At 42.6% G+C, this 15,371-nt stretch overlaps 1 protein-coding gene and 1 long non-coding RNA gene across 2 annotated transcripts; one reads left to right on the top strand and one right to left on the bottom strand.

The window, feature by feature from the left end:
• Positions 1-6,070: 6,070 nt before the first annotated feature.
• Positions 6,071-13,657, bottom strand: LOC131214017 (stromal interaction molecule homolog). Its single transcript, XM_058208329.1, has 7 exons — positions 13,452-13,657; positions 10,865-11,465; positions 7,937-8,145; positions 7,363-7,711; positions 7,052-7,224; positions 6,408-6,975; positions 6,071-6,315 (listed from the first exon to the last, which is right to left on the bottom strand). The coding sequence occupies exons 2-7, from the start codon at positions 11,457-11,459 to the stop codon at positions 6,221-6,223; spliced, it is 1,989 nt and encodes a 662-aa protein (XP_058064312.1). The 5' UTR covers positions 11,460-11,465; positions 13,452-13,657; the 3' UTR covers positions 6,071-6,220.
• Positions 8,025-8,658, top strand: LOC131214018 (uncharacterized). Its single transcript, XR_009156998.1, has 3 exons — positions 8,025-8,116; positions 8,228-8,357; positions 8,417-8,658. It is a non-coding gene; the product is annotated as an uncharacterized LOC131214018 (long non-coding RNA).
• Positions 13,658-15,371: the final 1,714 nt, after the last annotated feature.

The following is a 15,371-nucleotide window of genomic DNA, read 5'->3' on the forward strand; positions in this document are numbered from 1 at the left end:
ACCCGTTGACATGGCAGGTGGTTTAAAAATTATCTCGCCAAACGTATAAAGTCAGAGCATCAAAAACAGATCGCTGTAAGCGGTAACGAAAAAGCAGTGTAACACGAACGTACGAACGAACGAACAATAAAGAAACGAAATGCGAGAGAAAATTATTGAATTACAACTCACGATCGATTCGAGAAGGCAGATAGTGTCACCATTTTCGATGTTAACACACAACTGCTAATGCACACATATCAACATCGGCAGATGCTGTTTTCGTTCTAGCAACTAACTAACTGCAATGTCGTGTAGGGTGGGGAGTGAATGCAAAACTGCACGCGCCTCCTTTAGAGACAGGACGAGCCAAACTTCGAGTGGCTAGATCATTCCAAAGAATGGTTCGTTTATATCACTTTTACTACTATTATTACTGCTACTCTTATCTTGCAGCTTCTGCTGTCTGAAACGAATACGAGGGAGACAGGCACAGGTAGGAAGTGAAACAACTAAGCAACAAGAAATACAGGAATTAATTATTACGATAGTTATGTAACTTGATGATAAGTCACGCACCTAATGGACCAAGACGAAGGACCTTATCACGACAATTGATAAGTAAAAGCCAAAAATGACCTCTCACCGGAGTTGAAAAAGCAGAACTCCAAGCTATACGTTTACATTTGGGCGTTTGCATAGCACCATTAGAAAAAATGTACTTATATACTTTGAATAAATTTCTTTCGCTTTAATAGTGGATTTCGTTGTTAAGTTCACCAGTGCGGTGCACCGACAACGCCAAGTTTTATGTAAGATATCAAAGAGTATCAGAGGAATATCTGTTGCAACGACCTACGGTGGTAAATGGAAGTGACAAACGTGATAGGGAGTAACGAGCATGAGAGAAAGTAACTTACCTCTGCGAAGAGAGTGTTTTGCGGGGCGGTGGCATAGGCGCCTTACCGACCGTGCTTGGCACAATCTGTGGCAGCTTTGCTGGAGCCTTCTTCGTTCTTGGCGGCACAATCCGATCGGTCACCGAGGAAGATGATACTTGATATTCGTCGAACAAGTTTTGTGAACTGTTCACACCACCGTGTGACAATATCGAGCATAAAACCACGCACACAGCACACGGACATTCACACAAGCGCATGCAGATACGGTCATTACAAAGTGCAAAAAACACGACAGCGCAAGTTGGTCGGTGGTTCGAGTAGTGGATTGTGCAGAGGTCATCGAAGTTGTTGTGCGGCGTCGGGGTGAAATTACGGCAATATGGTCGTACAGTAGTTGTGGTTGTTGTTGGTGTCATAAGTTGATCGGTATCGGGATGATCGGAACCAATTGATGGAATAAAAGAAGGGAAAAGAGATAAAGAGAAAAACTAATAAAAATCATATTCAAATTACCGACAGAAGCAAATTATATGGAAAACCGAAACGTGTTATAAAAAAGAACAATAACAAATTCCTTCGATCAGAAATAAGTAAAAAATTAATCAAGTTAATAAATCCTGCTGCAACGTACCTGTCTCCAACGTAGGAGTCGCGCATTGATGACTGCGTTACGTACTGAGAGAGCGCACTGCCGGATCCGTGGCCGGCGTGGAAACTGCCAGTGGTGCTGCTGGGGGTTGTCGGATAGGAGCCGGATCCGGCAAACCCGGAAGCATTCGATATGCTCTGGTAAGTACTGTTGCTGCTGCCGGCGGTGGTAGTGTTCGCGCCGAGCCCAACCGGATTGCTGGTTCCGGATGGTGGCGCGTACGCAGACGCCGCACTCAACGACATAATGCCAGTGTTGAGCGTGTTGAGTGCACTTATTTGCAGGTTCGATGTGGACGGACAACCACCGAGTATGAACGTGACCGTATCGCGTTCACGGTCACCTTCATCGCTGGCAGACGAATCGTCCCGACCGCTCCTACAGATACCTTCGTAGAAACCTACGGGCCGATTGGTCGCATGAAAACAGGAATGTCGGCCGTCGTCATTTAAAAGCAGGAATATATTGTGACAGAGAAAGGAAAAGAGAAAGACAGACAGACAAAGAAAGAAATAGAAAGGAAAGAGAGAATGGACGAGACATTCAAACCGGGCGCCATACGTTCGCCAGAAGACCAATACAAAAATACAAAATAAACAAAAGGAAAAGAAAATGTATACACAAAAGGATTAAGAAAATTATAGAAAAACAACGATCTCGTAAGAGAGGTGCTGAAACATGTAATGGGGTGCTGAGTGACTCGAGGCTAGTATTTGAAAAGGATAGACGGGTGGTAGAGGTGTACGAAAAGCAAACACTGATGCCAAAAAGGCGATACGGTACAGAATGGAAGAAAGGATGGAGCTATAAGCGGGTCGGCGGCGGTTGATATATTCTCATACTGATCGCATTTATGTTCATTGCTTAGTTTCTTTTTAATATTACTTATTGTATAACGAGGAGTCCTCTTGCATACATCGTACAATGTTTGTAGAAAGTACAAACGCTGAAGAATAAATAACCGTAGTATTACTAGACATCTTATAAAAAAACAACATGTGATGATACATTTCATATACGTCACATTTAGATATCAGAAAAAGGTTACTACATCACCAAACACATAATACGACATGAAAAAACACTGTTTTTGTATTTACTGTTTAGTAGAAGCAGTCCGTTGGATGTCTTTGTTGAGATAAAATGTGTAGAGTAGACACAATTATGTGAAACAATTTTGATCGAAAATGTATTAGTTCTTGTTTGGTTTACAATGACAGTTGGCGGTCAAATGCAGCATGGTTCTCTTGAGAATTGGATAAACATAAACGTACCATTATGCTCTGTATTAGCCAACAATCGTTACAAGTAAATGATAAACATTATACTTTACTAAATCCACACAACCGAACTATCTAGCTTTTAGGTAGCACGATTCCCCGATCTCTTTACATTTTAAATAGCTGTCATTTTTCCCATCATGTTGTCATGTTTACCATGTAATATCTCGCATTGACTCGTGTGTTTTGTGTGTTTGTAGGTAGTGCGTGTGATTTACTGTCAAATACGACCAGTTTTCGCCTGTACCCAGTTCAGTTATATACGCTTATCCTTCTTAATCGGCAATCCGCAAGTCAAGGTATATGTATCATTAAGTTTCTGACTGTAGAATACACAACTTAGCGGGCATGCAGAGAAGTAAGCATCTGCAAACATTCGAGTTAAACAAATACTAGCCACACTACAGCCATACATGTCCGTAAATTACAGACAAATGTTTAAAAGCTTCCAACAAACTAAAAGCATGTATTAGTAGCGTTTATTAGTTTATTGGTATGACTAAGGAAAAGTTACGTAAACGCAAGGCGAGCATTGTGGTATTAAAAGGAGAATAGGTAGCGAGTAAGACGTCGCGGTGTTACGCAGAGGATAAGGGAATGGAGGCATGGGCAAGGGAGATTGGTAACAAAAAGCTAACAACGTAAAAAAAAATTGAATCGTACCAAAAAAGACATCTTACCTTAGCTCTTTCCAACACACGGAGGTTTTTATTTTTGTAATGTTTTGCGGAAGGGAATTTTCTTCCATTTTGGCTTCTACTGTGTATATGTGATTCAAAAACAAAACAAATGCCCTGTTCAAATCATGTAGTCTATTACCCGAGCCGAGGTTTTGCGAGAAATAAAAAGGGGGTTGTTCAAAAGGGTATTATTATTTCTCACTTCATTTGATTTAAGAAACACGAAAAATTATGCACGAATTGCGTGTAATGTTGGACGAGAAGCAAAACAAGGACGAAATAAGAAGCTAAAATTCAACAGAAAATATTATAACATTACACAACGTATATCCGCTAGCGACCAAAGGATACGAAAGAAACAAGATACAGCAGGGCAGAGACCAGGGTATTCGAACTTGAGTTAAATATACTACCCAGCGAAAGAGCATACGCCAACGTATCACACCCACATTCGGCTGACTGTGTCAGGAGAACAGGGGCACGCATCAGCCTGCTTAGAACAGGTACACAGAGCAAAAGTTAAAACTAAAAAACAGAACAAACATGAAGAATTACATGACTTGATAAAAAGAATCGTTCAATTTATCTCGCTTCCTTTTATTTTTGATCATTTACTTGCGTTTGAAAAAAGAATTGCCGACAGAATAGAAACTGTAGTAGCAAGGGGAAGAAGTACAGGGCATAAACCAAACGCGTAACCAACAAGCACACAAACACGCGCACACACATATAAACGTTTCGTAAAAAATAAGAATTTTTTTTACAAACTTGCTAGTTACTTTCAGCTCAGCGCGCGCATTGCTGCATTGCATTAGCGTTGGTTGCTGATTCCATGAACATCAATGCTTTACTAAGGCTGCCCGTTGTGGGTTCGCCTAGCCTCATATTTAACCCTTCTTTTTTCCTAATCGGGAAAGTGCCAAGCAAAATTAATTTGCATAAACAAGCAAGCACACTAAATTTGACATGAATGAACAAGGCTGAATCGAAAAGCTCGCTTTTCAAAAGGAAAAGCGCATGCACACATCGGTCGCTGAGCAGTTTCCCGAGGAGGTGACTTTCGGAAGGAGTGTTTGACAACGCTATCACTAACTAGTATTTCGAGCGCGTTTATACTACTTGGAAAATAAAGAACATCGAATCTATTGTGTCTTCTGGCACCATCGTGTACCGTCACCATTTATACTAGCTTTTTGCTCTTTTCACTCCGTAGAACAGAATGAACACCTACCAAATCACTGCTAGAAAACGCCCTCACGTGATTAAATAGAAAATATAACGGGTAAAAATGTGTCTTTTTGTGCAATGTACAACACCGTTTTAGTGACAGGACATTCAGACAATACACTGGATTTTTTTCTTCACCACTGAACGTATCACCACTCTTTTATCGCCCTGATTGGGAGTTTGTGCTACTTGAAGTTCTATAGACTTATCATTTCAACCAACCTGGATAAGCAGATATAGTGAATGCAACAGCCTGGATTGAAGCTCAGATAAAAACAAACATGAGATGAGAATGGCAAAGCAGCACACAAGAACAATGTTTTAAAAAAATCACAGGAGACCGATCCCGGAAATGCTTTCATAAGCACTAACGGGCGGTGATGTTAAATTATTTAAAGCAACAAAATAATAAAATTTTGATGCAGCTATTAGATTGATTATAAATACAGCCCGTTCACGTAGCATCAAAATGGAAGCGTGATGTTTCTGTTCTCAAAGCAGAGCTGGATATTTAATATTGCGGTTTTATTAAGCTTAGCTAGTTCGCAACTGAAGCTTGCTGCTTTTATAATTAGCTAGTGATAGGGCGGATAAACGGTCACGTTATTGATTACAGAGTAATAAAATCCATGTTCACATTTTGCAAACAAAACACACAGAATACCAATTGAATTAGTGAAACCTGTGCTTGATTGGTACACTGTAATAGTAATTCCCCAAATATGTAACTAGTATTCTAATTTCATGTTTGTCCAGGTTATGATGCCTGGTTTAGGATCAATTAAGGTACAAACATGTTGGCGATATAAAAAATACCAACCGAAAACAAAAGAAGACGCCGATTACATCTCTGTCGAGATGAGGATTATTGAGAGCTAACCTGCCTGACCTATGTATTCATAAGCACGGTGCTAGAATCGAAACATGTGCTTTTGTAAGCGCGTGCAGTGTTGTTAAAAGCGCAATGAATTATTCATCCACGCGAAAACTGCGAAAGGTGAAATGTCAATAATGAGGGAGGTTTTTCCACGGTCACATTTCATCTATTTTAATTGGTTTGTTTCACTTTTTCTAATTCTGCTATCTACGTCGTTGACTTCAATGCTCACATTCTCTTTTTCACTCTTCTTCAAGCAAATATCCTGTTGCGTTCAGGTATAAATCGCCATTTCGTGATTACACATATCAAGGAGTAACATTCAACCAAAAAGGAGCATAATATCTTAATTATTCGCGACAGTCATCATTGGAGCAGCGCAACGAGCAACATAACAACATTCAACAGAAAATAATAACAATAACTACTACTATTATTAGTAGAAGTAATAAGAATATGTTATAATAGTAATAAAATTAATAATAACAAACATAAACATTTACGAGTAACTAAATGTACGTGGACGATGAATGGACGCTTTATTGCTGCCTGTCTGGCTCCACGATCTTGGCACCAAACAAAGAGCTTCCCAAGGAGCTCGTTTTTCAAGCCCATTTTCTTCTTCATCATTCCGACGAGAACATAGAAAAATTGTCAAAGCTGAGCGGCTTACCTTGCACGGAATCGTCATCCAAATCGTCCTGGCTGCTGGACAGTCGGGCTGTTTAGAGGATTTACATGAAAAAAACGTATAATTAACATCAGTACGTTAAAGGATTATTTGAACTATTCTCAAAACGGTAATCTTCTTACATCGATAGGATTTGCCACCGACACCGTTGCGGTTGTAGAGTAAATTTTCCAAGTGTGCAATGCCGCTATTGTTAACGATGCTGAAACCGAGAAGAGTTTCGATCTGTTTCCACCGATGCATCCGTTCCTGTAGATCATTTGTGACGTCGTTAAGTGCGTTTCGCGCCTCGACGATGCTTCGATCAACATCGTCAATGCTTTTGCCGTGTGTTGACACGAAAGCGCCAACAAGGCTGGAACGCTTTTTCTTAAGCTTCTCGCATGCTTCACGCGCCTGCTCCAGCTGCTTTTCTGCCATTACACGCTTCCGTATGTGATGTTTGTGCTCCAGCTCGTACGTTAGCTGCAGCCAACTTTGCAGACCCTGCGGCGGTGTCCAGCAATGATCGTTAATTTCTCCTTCAGCCCGAGACAGCTCTAAGCGTAGCATCTCGATCTCCTGCTTTAACTGCTGCAGTTCAAGATCGGAGCTCGAAGTTGTGAGAGTGGGCGCCTCGCGTAACCGCCGCTCTAGATCGAGCTTCTCTTTACCGACGTTTTCTTGTTCAAGGCGCGCTTGTTCGAGCTCCTATAAAAGGTAATGTAAGTTTTGGCTTTCTAGAAAATTGCGTGAAATAAGTTGAGTTGAAAGAACTTGTGACTACCTTTTGCATCTCCTTCAGTGCTACCTCCGCCTTCAGTAGCCCTTCCACATCCTTCGCCATGCGTCGGATATGAATTTTTGCATTTTTATTCTGGTGATATGCATACCAGCTGCCTATGATAGCAGTCAGTAGGAGCGTCACAAGTAACAGATCCTTCCACCGCGTTCCGGTCTCTGTGACAAGTGCAACCAAATTATATACAGCCGACCAAATCGAAATCAACCAGAAAACAGAAACAAAATAAACGCGATTAAAACACATCAAGCGGAAAGTTATTATTGCATCAAATGTATTGGATGCTGGATTCTTACCTCTTGGAGGACCAAATAGCACGGCGTCCATTGCTTTTAAGGCGATCTTTTGCTTGTGGATCGGATCCTTGATACCGAGCACGTTGCTCACGTAATGCATATTGTTCACAGCAAGCCTAGGTAGCACCTTTCCGGTAACCTTGTGCAACCGGAAGAGATGCACATACTGTGGCAACTGAACACTCTGTGCCAACCACTCGGTCGTCTGGTCAACAGTCCAGTTGTGCACCTCTGACCGTAGCCAAGCTTCCCACAATTCCTTCACCGAAATGTGCATGTCATCGTTGAAGTGGAACGCTTTATGGCGTTTCTCGTAGCCTGAGTCATATTTGAGCTCTTCGCGTAGAAACTAAACCCAAAACCACACACAAAAAAATCCAACATAATATATAACCAGTTTTAGAATTAACGTCTCTCGGAAACCCATGGTAGCATGAAAAATATAACAAAAGTCTTATACAATTTGAAACATATATCCCTGTTTTTGCATAACTCTAATGAAACAGTTTCCTTGTATTCTGGGATTCAACTGACACAACAAACATAAAACCAACTTATCAAATGAAACACTTACGTCATCCGATTCAGAAAGATCAATATCACCATTATCATCATCATCAAGCTGCCGATGTAGGGAGCGTATCGCCTCCATACCCAGTTGGTCGTGATGTGCCAAGCAGTCAATGTCGTCGATCGAACAAGCTCCCGTTCCAACGCCCACTCCACCGTCGCCGGCAGCCACCGATCCACTCCCGTAAGTTCCTGAAATCAGGAAGAGAAAATCTTAGGATTCACGTCAGTCGTTGGTACTTCACGTATTGTTCCTCTCGTTGTTTTCTGCCAACACGAAATTTATGATCAATAGAAAACAGCACGGGATAAACATGCACGGTTGCAACGCCTGGTGGGTCATTGAGCGGACATCGTTGATGATCGATGTATGAAAGTTGCGGGTAAGCCTCAGGTACAGGTACAGGATAAGTTGATGAAAGAAGGTACTGACAAAAAAAATGAAGTAAACTAAAGTATTAAACTCACGTTTTACCTTTTTAAGTTTTTCTATGGGTTTTTAGGTAATTGCGGACAACAAGAAAGAAAATGTGAGGAACAAATACACTCTGCACAAACAAGTGTGGTAACATTCTCCACATTGGTCATAACGATCGATTTTTGCCGTAGCACAAGTGGATACTTGACATGACAGTCATTGGATGAATTAAATTAGTACAGTCGAGACAAACAATGTGTTAAAATGTGTTAAACAAAAAAAATACAAACGATGCGATGCCCACTAACAACCCCAAAAAGTGTTAAACAACAATCCTAAACATTTCCTGGTTGGTTTATATCTTTAACCATTATTTTCGAGCCTTCTTTCCTTGCCGAACGGGGCCAACCCTCTGTTCTACTGAACGGCCTGAGAAGGCTTTACGGAAAAAGTCATCATACAGTGCCTATAGTAGCCTTTAGAATGTAGAATGACTTGTTGACCCATAGCACTCTATCGCGAATCTCATCCATTTTTAAGCTGTCTGTGCTAATCTTTGACCCTAGACAGATGAAGCTGGAGACGACTTCGAACTTTCGGTCACCTATTAGTCCGTCGCATCCATGTATGCTCCCTGCCGCTGTCTTTAACGTCTAAGTGATTAACACTGACCAGGATCTGGATGAACTTGTAGAGGATGGTCTTTATGGACGGTATCCACTTTAAGGTAACCTCCATGAGTACACTGTTCCTCCTGTTCCAGGGACTTTCTTTCGGAATCCTCCCTGACAGTTACCAACTATCTCATCAACGTATATGACTAGTCGTTTCTGCAGAACGAGGCAGGATATTTTGTAGCCGATATTCAGCACCGTTATACCTTTATAGCGACTACACCCTAGCCTATCTTCTACAGCCACACTAACCTTCTTTCTTATGCTGTTATGTTATTCTTTAGTCGACGGATTTATTCCACCTATGTTTAGTTGTTGTAAAGAAATAAACTTGTGAGAATACAATCAAACAATTCTAAGGTGTCTTTTGATTCAAGCTGGCAAACAAAACCCCGGCTTTTAGTTGCGCTGGGTAAACATTACACACTCAGTTACGAACTCAGTCTATCGAACTAAAGTGCAAATATTGATATTAGAGTGTGTCGTAAAACGATCGCTACATCTACGCGAAAGTATCTACGTAGTTTTGTCTTAATACTTTACTTAGAACAGACAAATTGAAAGCGTAACACCAAATTTTTTTAATTTAAATAGAGAAATTCTTACCAGTGTACATTTGTTCTTTGAACATACCATTGAAGAGGTTCATAATAAATTTACATATGATAATGTTATAGTTAATATACTATCAATACACAACTTGCGATTTTCACAACTAATGGCAGTCGATACTTACAATTTTCGAACACAAGCTCTCAAATGCACTTCGACATACATTTTCAACCAACTTAGGTTTTCTGCTCAAATTAAAAAGCATAGCAATTTTCATTCGAGCGTAATAACAAAAATGGGTCAATTACTGCAATCGGTATAGAAGCAGTAAACGTGCCGTTGGTAACAAAGTATCTATTGCAAAAGAGGAGCACGTCGTTACGGTGCCTGACAAATTATCATTACTTTGTGTCTATGTTAAGTAGTACATCCATAAATGCGGCCCGGTCTGTTATTCTAAGATTAAAAAAAAGATAGCCAACTTGAGAATCCCGTTTTGGTTTACTATCCACCCTTAATGAACTAAAGCATTGCATGCTTGATACTTTGACCTATTTGTTCGCTGATTATAAGAAAATGAGTAGCAATCAACGAAAATTCGAATTAAATTCCTTGCCAGTTTTTAATTGATAACGTTAAAATATAACTTTTCATACGCCACTCAGGAGCATGACTGGTTTCGTGAGCTACATTTATCGTTCGCCAACAGGAAATATGAGTTTAAAAAATATAAAAACAGCACGGTCCGTTCTTCTTAGATTGCTAAAGAACAGGAAAAACAAAAATTTAAAAAAAACATGTAAGACGAACGCTTTAAAGAAGAAGGTCTTTTCACCTATTGAAAAGTTTCGGAAATCCCAAGACGAGAATATGAAAAAAATCTCAATGCGTTTCGAGACGTTGTTAACGATTTCCATAAAAGTTCTCCGTCTCTAATGACCACAAGCTATGTCTCTGTGATGTGACGTGCTCTAGATCTCAAGCAACAGGCAATGGAATGTAGCTACAGGAATGTAACAGTTTATTATATGAGAGCGTAATCGTCGTCTTGTTATTTAGAGTAAACGTTAATGTCCTGGAGGTTGAAAGCCCAGTATTATAACACAAACAAAATTGAATAAGCAAAGTGATAATGCCACGATACAATACATGGTAAAAAAGGAGATCGCACCTAATGTAAGAATATTTATCTTCGTTCTCATTTTTAGGTAATAAGAAACCAAGCATAAAAAAAACAGAAAACCGGTGACGCCTTGAGGAAGCATTGTGGATTTTGCCCTGAACATACCGAATTCATGATGCACTGCTTGCGACATCGCTTGACTAAGGACAGCGTACGAGTTACGGGTCTCGAGTGAGCGACCCGGAGACGGAAGTTGTTGCATTCCACTTCCCGCAGACGATGAGTGCAACAAACTGCTACTGCTACTGCTTCCGGTTTCGCCAGTAGACAAGCTTTGTTTCGATGATGAAGAAGGAGTCACTGATGGAGCCACATGATGATGCTGCGGATATGGATGGGTTTGGCGCTGTTTAGGTTGCTGGTATGACGGAGAGCCAGTGGTCCCTTTTGCAGGATATTGCGAGAGTTGCTGTTGAGGTTGGTGGGACGACTCCGACACTCGTTCCGTGGATTGATAGCTGCTGGGTGGTTGATAGGGTACTTGCGATGGTTGTTTCTGATGGTAAAGATCATGGTGTGGATCGTCGGCGACCAAGTTATCCGGGTCCGAATGTATCGCACTACGACCAACACCGTCACTACCATCATCACCTTCGCGGTGGTTCCCATCAATTTGGGCAGCTCCCGAAGGCATCAGACACAATAGTAGCGAATAGTAGCAGCAGGCCCACACATGGAAGTTGCTCTTCGAATATCGCATCACGAACTAGAACAGAAAATTATTGGAATGGGAGTAAGTTAATTGAAAAAACGTGAATTTCATTTGACTTTCATTGTTTGTGAATGTTTGCGAATTTCATTTGACTTACGCTTAACTTAGCAAGAGCTAAGCAAGGCCATAATTGTAATTGAATTTTGGGAAAAACGAACCATTATTAAAAGAATCAATCTAAACGAATATGAAGTGCTCCTCTACTGCCAAATTAAATTGCTGACAATCCACTTGAGAACATGGCGAGAACAACTAGCATATTCAATGATCAATTTTTGAATTCCTTCAACTGCTTTGAATTCTTTGAACGGCCGGCGTTAGAACACAGAGTCCGTCAAATATTGACATATACTTGGAAAAGGTGCTGCCACCGGATATTTTCGTGCGAAACCTTTCACTCACAGGCTGGTGGTGACTGCGCGATCGTCAATTGACAATTCACGATCGTATCTCGTAGTAGCACCAACCTGTGCGATGTTCCTCCGCTTCACCCTCCATCAATCATTGGAGGCTCCCACCGATGCTTCCCATTGCAATTACTCATAAATCAGCAGTCAATTCGTAAGGCAGACAGGTCACCGTAGACAGGTTCTACTGCTTCATTAACAGGTCTGCCTCGCCGTCAAGGTACATTGGAATAACGTGCACACAGGGGCACACAATACCTAAGCAGGTGTCTGCTAGTTCGTTATGCCGAAGATAATTTTTTTCGTTACTCACTGTTCGACTCACTGCTTGTCTGCTTCGCCTAGCGGGAAGTAGGAACTGAACCGCGACCGACCATCACCTGAGCGAGGTTGCTTCTCTGTACAAAACGCATCAAGCGCTACTAGCAGGGTGTGAGGTGACGTCCGAACGACTGATGTCGCGTTGTCTTCTCGGGACACTATCACGACCACTAGAATCTTCCGCCTGTCACGACGATGGCGGCGACAAGCAGGTTTTAGGTTATCCCGGGGGAAAACAAAACAAGGAAACGAAACCAAAACAATCACGACGCAGGCGGATCCAGCGTTCGTCGGGAGTGCCGGGTTCGATTGGATGTAAATCGCAACTGCACGAGTAGCCCCCGTGTGTACCACCGGTGGAAATTTTTAATACAATTTGTGCTTATACGTCGTTAGGGTAGCGATGCCATCGGTTCGGAGAACCATTGGTTCACAACGCACACAAGCGCACAGCAGAACCAGCGGCACCCAGTAGACTGGGCGTCAGATAGAGAGGGTTAGAGCGTGTCCAAGATACGCACCGCCGCCGGGAGAACCTTGGCAACCAGCGATGGTGCGACGACCGAAACAGCAAAACGAGTCCCGCGCACAACAAATGTGCGTGAGAAGGCGGGAGCACACCCCGCTCATCGCAACAACACTGTCATCGTTATCCGCCGTTGCTGCAGCGACTACCTGGTGGCCTTTTTTTGAAGGTGAAAAGGTACAGGAATTCGCTGGTGAACTCGGGGTTCACCATCCGGGGGTTCGGCGGTGCGTTGCGGGTGTCTGACAGCATAGGGAAAGATAAGACTATTTATCACACGGTTGAAAAAATAATGTATTGTTGCACAGGTCATACGCACGCATAACCGCACACACACTCACATCTCGACACGCGCAGGTTACGACCACAGTTAGCGTCAGGTTTAGGACCGCCGCCGCCGCCGCCGCCGCCGCAGCAGCAGCAGTTAGCCGCCGCCGCCGCGTAACGGTGAGCTCGCGGTCGGAAGAGCCGAGCGTTGCAATGCTCGAAATAACATTTAAGGCCCGCGTGAACTGTGTGACACGTCCTTTTGCGAGCGAGACGCGCAGTAATGTACTTAAAACCGGCCGTACCGATAGGGGGAATACCCTCGCTTACGAAAGGAAACTGGTCACGCTATGCTCACAGATCCCCACCGCCGTATCCCGGCCATCCACTTCCCATTGCCATCGGTCAACGGATCCCTTCGCTGGAACGGTTCCGATTGGCCGCGAAGCAACGACTTACCGAAACACCACTGCCCGCTGGTTATAACTGGTTTGCGCATCTAGGGTTGTTACTTAAAGCTACACATCGGAAACAAAAATCAAACAACCAAACATCAATGGAAACGGAACGGAAAGAAACAAATAGCCCGTTTGCGTGCCTTTGCCTGAAGTTTCTATCACACGAGGTCAAGGCGCAACGGAAAGAATAAATCAAAAGCCCGTTTTGGGAATGGTTTCAAGGTTATGCAAGCCTCGCTAGCAAAGCATACGAAAAAAAATGTACACACGCGATGACAGCTAAACGATCAGTTCCCATTTTATAGCACTGACTGCTGTCACGTCGGCGCGCCTGTCATGTCGCGCACATTGGATCACAACGTGCTAGCGAAACATCGAGGCGGAACGTGTTTGGGTGTAAAGTATGAAACAATTAAGGTGAGAATAATATGTTGCACGCGTTTGAGACGCTAATATGACGCTACCGGTTGAAAAATGTTTGATATAAATCTTTTACTCTCTATATTCGATTATCTCCAGTCAAACGTATCACTTCAGTTCTCCTCTCAGGAGGGAATCGTTAGGTTTTCATAATCGAGTGGAAAATTCTTTAGAACGCATACCGGAAGCTTCACTGCAGCACTCTTCAGTACATTGTTTTCCATTCATCCAACATTCATATTGAAACGAAAATAATGTTCGGTTGAAATTCACGATTGTTACACTGGTTGTCGCGAATACCCCGAATCGCTGAACATAAATACCCTGAATGGTCACGATTGTCGTAACGGTTTTCTTTGAAAACCGATAAAGTGTCATCGGTCATGAGTAATTCGAAACGAAGCTAACCTTGTTCTGCCGTATTTGCATTAACGTTATGGAAAGGAAAACCTAACGTGTGTGATGATGTCACTGATTTCACTCAATCGGCTGAGTTTAGTTTTTAAATTCCATCGAACAGCCGCGCGCCATCTGTTGGCCAATGGTGGCAACGCCGTTCCAGCGCATATACATAAGGATCGTACTATTGTCGGAGCCAAGCGAACGGAGGCCAATGTCCTGACGTTCTGAGAAAAACGAGCGAGCGAGACACACCTACTGGCTGGTAGGTTCGGTAGGCCAAACAGTATTTTCCCTTCCAAGCGCACAATTGTCCGAACCGAGACGTCAACTGAACGGACTCGTGAAAATTTTCCCTTATTAGTGAGGATCCACTGCGTACCGTAAAAGCAAGTATACCTCCCCCCCCAGTCGGTTGCAACCAGCTGCGAGAGAGGTGCAAAAGGATCGATGGAAAATAGTCCAAATGGATATGTGTGGTGTATGCGAGTTGGTCCATGAACGGTGAACATTGGTTAGAAAATCTCTCTACCAACGGCAGCAAAGTGCATTGAGTTTAGAGGTGTCGTGTCGCCGACGTACACTGCAATACGGAGCGGTAACAGTTGCTGATGAGCGTTTGAAGCAATAGAATGTGTTAGATGAACAGTGAGCATGTAAGTATGGTTCTATACCTTTGGTACTTGTTTAACGATTGCACTTATATGGAATCGCCTACACCTGCCTTCGTTTGCTTTTGCACCACATTGCATAATGGAAAAGGATACATTTCCCTGCGCGTAGGGTGAAAACAATAGGAGGATCCAGAGCTAAACAGGGTCTCTTGTTGCTGAAATGAAGCGATGGTTTGCGGCGCAAGCATTTTGTGCCCTAAACGATGCAAGTAAAAGTTGAAAACCGAACACGGTAGTCGGTAGGTAGGTAGTAGGCCAGTCTAGTAGCAGCCGCGCCCGACAACGATTAGGTACCGTGAATGTTCTTCGTATTTTATATGCGCATATACATGAAGGAAAAATATTTTTGAAGAGCCGCCACACATGGAGTAATAGAAAGCAGCGGAAAATGTGGAGCATCGATGTAAAAGAGTGAACTAGTGTCGAGA

This window comes from Anopheles bellator, chromosome X (genome assembly GCF_943735745.2).
Source record: "Anopheles bellator chromosome X, idAnoBellAS_SP24_06.2, whole genome shotgun sequence".
Lineage (NCBI taxonomy): Eukaryota > Metazoa > Arthropoda > Insecta > Diptera > Culicidae > Anopheles > Anopheles bellator.

What these genes read in the sequence shown, in the direction of transcription:
- LOC131214017 (XM_058208329.1), bottom strand. Translation starts at nt 11,459, where the DNA reads ATGCGATATTCGAAGAGCAACTTCCATGTGTGGGCCTGCTGCTACTAT. An exon ending in AGCAGTGCATCATGAATTCG is followed by an intron (nt 8,146 to 10,864) that starts GTATGTTCAGGG and finishes GTGAATCCTAAG; the next exon opens with ATTTTCTCTTCCTGATTTCA. An exon ending in ATCTTTCTGAATCGGATGAC is followed by an intron (nt 7,712 to 7,936) that starts GTAAGTGTTTCA and finishes TTTTGGGTTTAG; the next exon opens with TTTCTACGCGAAGAGCTCAA.